Raw genomic sequence first — 7,500 nt, 5'->3', positions numbered from 1 at the left:
TCTCTCTCGATGTTTCGGTCTTTCTCTCTCTCGCTGCTTCTGTATCTCTCTCTCTCTTTCACTGTTTCTGCCTTTCTCTCTCTCTCGTTGTTTCTGTCTGTCTGTCTCTCTCTTCTCTCTCTCTCTCTCTCTCTCTCTCACACACACATGTATATATATATATATATATATATATATATATATATATATATATATATATATAATATATATATATATATATATATACATGTGTGTGTGTGTGTGTGTGTGTGTGTATGTATATAATTGTATGTATATATATATATATATATATATATATATATATAGAGAGAGAGAGAGAGAGAGAGAGATAGATAGATAGATAGATGTGTGTGTGTGTGTATGTGTATATAAGTGTATATATAAACACACACACACACACACACACACACACACACACACACATATATATATGTACATATATATACATATATATACATATATATGTGTGTGTGTATGTGTGTTCATATGCTAGTGTGTGTCATAGATATAATGAACTTATAAATCATATAAATATAGTGCAGACCCAAAATGAATACGAGTGTTTTGAAATAAACCAAGTAATTTGGAATGGGTATAATAATCATTGTAAGTAAACACGGTTTTATACTCGCACTCCCTCTCTCTCTCAATGAAAAGTTCCACGAAATTGACTCGATAGTAACGATGTCTTTCCCTTCCCAGTGAAACTCAAAAACAAAGTGTAAACAATGCGGTCCGCATCATTAGTGGTCTGCCTCGCTGCCTTGATCTTCTGCATAGCCGCCGAAATCCCTAACTGCCAACACGATACATGCAAAGATTGCATACGCCAACCCTCCTGCATCTGGTGTTCAAAGGTGATTGATTACATTATTCAGATGTTAGTTCTACTAATCTATGTGGTATCTAGTTATTATTTCCTTCGCTAACTTAAAAAAGTCCTATAAAAATAATGTAATAACCACTTATACCTCTCCAGAGTATCAACAACACAGCAACAAAGTGGCGCAGTTGCATTAGTGAACATGACGAAAATCTCCTTGACTGGCTGGACTGGTGTGATAGCGAGGTAGTTGAACTGGGATATACTTACAATATAATCAAGGATGAAGGCTCTATCGACGGCGACGAAAACATTGTACAAATGAGCCCACAGGAGGTTAACCTTACATTAAGAATTGGTGAGTTCAAGTGTGATTACGTGGTCTTTTGTTGATGCTTAAGGATAGATCAATAGATAGATAGATGCTTAAATAGATAGATAGATGCTTAAGGATAGTGTACCTAAATATAAATAGATAAATAGATAGATAGATATAAATGTATAAATAGATAGATAGATGCTTAAGGATAGTGTACCTTTTTTCTCTCTCTTCTTTTACGACAGAAGTATGCTTTTCATATTTGTCTTTTGTATTTTTTTATGTAGTGTGTTGATATAAGTAATCAGTAGAGTTAAGCCTTGAGAGAACGCAATGTATGAGAAAACGCATTGTATGGTAGAGGCCGTTGAAATTAGGATGGTACTTTTTGTAAGTAAGTTTTGTATGTATGCTACATTGTTCGGTTTTCACTTTCCAAGAAATGATTCAAATTCTGCAAAAAACAAAGTTGACGTCAAATTGAAACAAAAATTATCTATTTGCCAGATAGTATTTTATCTGGCAAATAAAACTTATCTATCAATCTATATATATTCATCCATCTATCTATCTATATATATATAGATATATACAAATGTGTGTGTGTGTATATATATATATATATATATATATATATATATATATATATATATATATATATATATATATATATACACATATGTGTGTGTGTATGTATGTTTATACATATATATATGTATGTATATACATACAGGCTGTATATATGTATATACATAAATATATATCTATCTATATCTATATATCTATCTATCTATATATAAGAAACGTTGGTGAATTTTTGGATGGAAATCCTATATATTCGAACCTTTATTTCCTAAAAGAACCATCCTCGTTATTTCCCTTAATAGACAAATCACACCTTAATGTAACTATGTGTCTGTCAATATTGCTTACGACCCATGTGATAACATCATTTAACTCGGCCTCAGTTTCTTTTACATGGCTGAATTGTCTCTTGAACATGGAGAGGCATAGCACTCTACAAACCATTTTCCCCCTGACATTTAATCAGGGAGCAGTGAAAACCCCAATGAAGCCAAACTGATCATTCCAATTTGGATATCTCAGTTTGCACTAAAAATGTTTAATGAAAACTGCATGTCTACTCCGTCATTTATCCATCTTAGCAGTACTTAGTCATCATAATTTAATTTACAACTACCTTTTTTTTAGCACGTTCTTCCTTTCAGTCCCTAAATACCTTTTCATCTGAATATCTGAAAATCTTTAAATAACAAAGATATTTCATTCTGATAATTATATCATCATCGCCTATCAAGAAGACAAATTAAACATCGTGAAGGTCTATTTTTCAAGTGTTTCCTATGAGATCAGCACCCCAATCTGCACTGCTAGGTACAGTTGGCAGGATCATACATCCAACCAACGACGGCACTAAGAGATCAATGAAGAACCTGTCACTTACACAATCCGGGACTGCTAACTCAGACTTTAAGGATGATCCTGCTTATCAGACTGTCTCCACCAGAGACAATCTGGGTGGAGAGGCCTGTGGGGCGGTCAAGTAGGTCATGGCTTGGGCAACTTGACTAAATTAGTTGTGAGGAAGAAGAGATGAGTTGTGCACTTGATGGTGACTTGCTTAAAGAGACCCCTCGTGGCTGAAAGTGGAGGATGGATAAGGCAATGTACCTCTCTTGGCACCAGGCCACTAAATGATTGACTGAATATCATCAATCCATAAATTCAGAAATCAGCCAAATATGCATTGAGAATATCCTTTTATAAAGTAGACCGCAATACATGTGTACAATACCGTTGAAATACATTTAGTAATTTTCTCTTACATGCTTTTCAGGGACACCTTTCAACATATCCCTCACTTACAAACACTTGGCTAATTATCCAGCCGACATCTACTACATGATGGATGGTTCACAATCCATGGCAGATGATAAGGATATGTTGCATTCCCTCGGAGAAAAGCTGGCAGAAGGGATGAAGGAGATCACCACAAACTTCCAACTTGGTTTTGGCATCTTCGTCGATAAGCCAGTGTTGCCTTACATTTCCACTGTTCCAGTAAAAGGGTGAGTCAGCTAGTTTGCTAATGTCTTTTGTTATTTCTTTTATCAAGGGCCATGCAGAAAATATAGTATGCAATTTGCAACACTTTTGGGTGTTGGAGGGTAGAACTATACTATCAATTTCTTTTACAGCGACGAAACACCAACCTACAGCTTCAAGAATGCTCTTCCACTCACTAACAATACCTCAGCTTTCACAGTGAGTTACATATCAGTGGTTCTATTCTTAGATAAATGATTGTCGTGTGGATAACATTTGAAGCATTATATTTAAGTTTATGTGTAAGTTCACTTCCCTTTTCTATTTTCGAAACTTGATGATTTCCAACGTGGCCAGACCTAATTGTACTATTCCCAGAAACGAGGGGAGCCAGAGTTAGAGTGTGCTTATTCTTTATTTCAGGGAGCACTGAGATCTCCTGTATAATCTTAGACAATTGTTAAATATCACTATATAGTCATATTATTGATGTGAAAAATATTTTGACATACTTTGATGCCATATTTAGCACTATTGACAGTATTTAAACTGAGTTATGGTGTCTCTTCTATAAGACTATTGAATAGTAAACTGAAACTGAGCTCAGCAGGCATTTACATTTGTTTGTTTGAGAGCAAGAGGATAATATTATCTGAAGAAGACCTGGAGGCATTTGATATTGTCTCTTTAGACAATGGGACGTTTATCTGAAGTAAAAGCTGGCTAAATTGTTTGTGAATATTGATTGGGAACATTTCTAGCTACTACTGTTTTAGGAGCTAACGGCGGCAATTTTTAGTTCTTACATTATACTCTATTCAGTAAGTCAAGAAGAGTTAGTTCTTTCTTTGATGGAAAAGTTTAGTTATCCTAAATCTTAAAAAAGGGCAGAAAAGTTTGGGTCCCTTGGGCATCCTTTCAAAGTCATTATTCTACAATAGAAACCATTGTCTAAAGTCCGAAAAGAAGCACCAGTCTCCCCTGCTTGGGCACTCCAGTCTAAATGAGGGAATTATAACCAATACTGGAAGCTGGGTACCTGGAGGGGGCTCAGGGATTAGGGATATAGCTGTAGCAAAACCAAGGCATTAAAGTTTCTAAAAACAATAAAGATAGATATCGGTACCTCAAGAACTGTCTGCATTATATATGCCTTGAATATTCATAGTAGGCATCATATGTGTTGCAAGAAAAGCACCTTCAAACGTTGTTTTATTGTAATATAGTTATGTATTTCCCTCATGTCCCTACTAAACAGTTTTGTAAACTAGACATTATGCTTTACACCTTCCTTCATCCTGCACGAAAAAACGTTTATTTTCTTATTCCCATTTTCATATGAGTTTCATCTTTTACATATCTCCTTTGTTTATTTTATATTACTATCCTGTTATAATGAAATGCAATGATCCACTGACCCACACTACCCCTACTTTGAGGAACCTTGCTGTAGGGCCAAGAACAAGTGAATCACATCTATCACTTACCTTTCTACCGTCACACAGAATGAGGTCAATCAAGCAAAGGGTGCAACCAACCAGGATTTCCCAGAAGGCGGATTCGATGGCCTCATGCAGGCAATAGTGTGTGAAGAGAACATCAAATGGCGCAATAGCAGTGTTCGGGTGATCATATTTTCTACTGATGCTGGTTTCCATTCAGCTGGTGATGGAAAGGTAAAGGAAACTTAAGTAGAGTTATTAATTCAGTTTATTACAATAGCCCAATAAGAACTAATATATTTTCAAAATTTATATAGTTGTTGCAATCCTAAGGCATTGGTAATCATTCCTTAACTGAGTCAAGACCAGCCCTTCAAGGAGCTTTCATTCGTCGGAAAAGTAAACTTTTTTAATGAGCAATTTGGTCTTTTGGTTCCATTAGAAGTCCTAATACAGAGGAGTGACATGAGCTATGATACTCCTTCTTGAATTTCTGCCACAAACTTTGAGCATTACGTCGGTTTTACGACTAGGACCCCATTTTCCTTTGTCATTAATGAGGTCCCCACAAAGTCTTAATTACAAAGGAGTCAAGCCTCCCTTGTTGCTTGACTTTTTGCATTGTTTCATAATTTTAACGTTGTGATTACCGTTATTATAATATTGTATAATAATGTTAGTAATCATAACGTTAGTAACAGTGAAGATAAAAAAAAAAACTCCCGAAAAAAAGGCCTACTGATTAACTTGGTAACTAAGTGCTTGTGGAACCTCCTAGGTATGAAGACAAGATAATGGTAAATCTGTCTCCAATAGGTTCACATTTTGTATATATCCCTCTCCTTACCTGTTGATACATTAATGCTGTCAATCCCAAACAGTTTTGCAGGAAGGTACGTGTGATGTGTAGAATTTGCTGTATTGCTCGCAATTATGTTAAATCTAATCAGGCCTACCCCGAACTTTTTTTTTCTCTCTCTCACACACACACATATATATATATAACTCGTAGCAATAAAATAATTTGATATGATGTCATAATTACTATATAGACATAGACAATAATAAATCTCTGTTTACTTAAGAACTTCTTGTTTATACATTAAAAAATATATATCACAGAATAAGTCAGATGTGGTTAACATTGATTTCACATAATGTATAAGTGACAAACATATTTTGTCGTGCCACCCAATCTTAATATTACTACAATCGTGATGAAAGATGCTCTTATAAACGCACACTAACACGCCATCTTTCGTCCAGCTGGCCGGCATTTTAAAACCCAACGACAAACGTTGCCATCTGGACTCCAACAACGAGTACAACGAAGCCGCTACTTATGACTATCCTTCAGTCGCTCAGGTATGTGATGATGCGCGATTGGGTGTGACGAGCAAAGACTATATAGTCTTTGTGTAACGAGTAGAGAAGTAGAGAAGATGGGGAGGGCTGTGATAGTGTCAACCATCGACTTAGGCTGGCTTTCATAGCTGTTTCTTGGCAGGTGTCCTATGTTATTTCAGTTGGCATAAACAACAATGTGCGTATGAATTATTTTAAACTACCGTAGCTTGCATAAAACGAAGTTTACAAGGTCAGCCTTTTCGTGTAGTTTTTTAATTGACTTATAATAAGCATAATCCTTCAAACGTTATACAAGAACATGCGATTTTGAAAAGAAACTCATTTTTGTTTATCTCCTCATGACAGATTAATGAGATGGCAAAGATTCACAGTATCAACTTGGTTTTCGCCATCACAGCTGAACAGGAACCACTCTACGCTCGTCTTTCGCAACACATAGAGGGCGCCACGTCTGGAGTGCTGGCGAATGACTCGTCAAATGTAGTTGACCTCCTCACTAGCAGCCTTAAAGTCTGTACCTAACTAAAAGTTTGCATGTCACATTTATATACTGAACAGATTTTGGACTTGAATGAATTGAACTAGTTAGTGTTTATATAACATAGCCATTTACAGATCATTCATTTGGTCAGGCATCACTGACGGTTTCATAAAATACAAAATTAAACATACGAGAACACCTACAAATGTCAGTACATGTAGTTTTGATAATAATTTTGTCTCTCACTCATCAACAGGACATCATAAGCAAAGTGGAACTGAAAGAACGTGACCACAACCGCCACGTTTCTGTACGTTATTACAGCGAGTGTAAGGATGGTGAGATGAAGGAACGTTCCTCCTGCAAGGGACTCGAATTCGGGGATGAGGTCGTGTTCAAGCTGGAGGTCACGGTAAGGAGAACTAACACAATGCAGTCATATGCAAATATTTCCCTTCTGTTATATCTTTGGTATCGCTGGCTGTAGTATACACTAAACTAACCTGCCATGAATCGCGGGATTAAACAGAATACTTCAACAGGCCACCAAATGCCCAGACAACGAGAAAGATTGGAATCCAGTCATCGACGTGTACCCGGTGGGCCGCCAGGGTTCTCTCAGAATCAATCTGGAAATGCACTGCCAATGCAGCTGTGCTAAACCTGGCGATAAGGTCAGCTCAGCACTTGAAAAAACACACTTTCGATTTCGGAAAGCATAGTGCAATTAATCGCAACTATCTATATGCTTCAGAAAAAAATGTATGTGTCCATCTACACATTTTTCCTAACGTTTCCAGGGTTATGTTGCAAATGCAGAATCATGCAACACTCACGGTGACTCTAAGTGTGGCGTGTGTGAATGTCACGACGGCTTCATCGGAAACTGGTGCGAGTGCAGCAGGACGAACCTCACCGAGACCATCAGCGAAGACGCCTGCAGGGAGACGAACAGCTCCGACGTCTGCAGCAACCGTGGGCTGTGCGTCTGCGGGAAGTG

At 36.9% G+C, this 7,500-nt stretch overlaps 1 protein-coding gene across 1 annotated transcript in view; it reads left to right on the top strand.

The window, feature by feature from the left end:
* Positions 1 to 7,500, top strand: part of LOC122262381 (integrin beta-PS) — a 12,327-nt gene that overhangs the window by 544 nt on the left and 4,283 nt on the right. The window contains exons 2-11 of the mRNA XM_043030393.2: positions 703 to 857; positions 980 to 1,181; positions 3,001 to 3,232; positions 3,362 to 3,428; positions 4,715 to 4,885; positions 5,918 to 6,016; positions 6,365 to 6,529; positions 6,757 to 6,912; positions 7,043 to 7,174; positions 7,301 to 7,500. The exon at positions 7,301 to 7,500 is cut by the window's right edge and continues 28 nt beyond it. Coding sequence (XP_042886327.2) covers positions 729 to 857; positions 980 to 1,181; positions 3,001 to 3,232; positions 3,362 to 3,428; positions 4,715 to 4,885; positions 5,918 to 6,016; positions 6,365 to 6,529; positions 6,757 to 6,912; positions 7,043 to 7,174; positions 7,301 to 7,500 — 1,553 coding nt within the window. The 5' untranslated portion in view covers positions 703 to 728. The remainder of the gene's footprint in view (positions 1 to 702; positions 858 to 979; positions 1,182 to 3,000; positions 3,233 to 3,361; positions 3,429 to 4,714; positions 4,886 to 5,917; positions 6,017 to 6,364; positions 6,530 to 6,756; positions 6,913 to 7,042; positions 7,175 to 7,300) is intronic.

The sequence above is a fragment of the Penaeus japonicus genome, unplaced genomic scaffold (assembly GCF_977035675.1).
Source record: "Penaeus japonicus unplaced genomic scaffold, GWHDUDI00000001_assembly GWHDUDI00000037, whole genome shotgun sequence".
Classification (NCBI taxonomy): Eukaryota; Metazoa; Arthropoda; class Malacostraca; order Decapoda; family Penaeidae; genus Penaeus; species Penaeus japonicus.
This window is presented reverse-complemented; position numbering and strand designations above follow the sequence as displayed.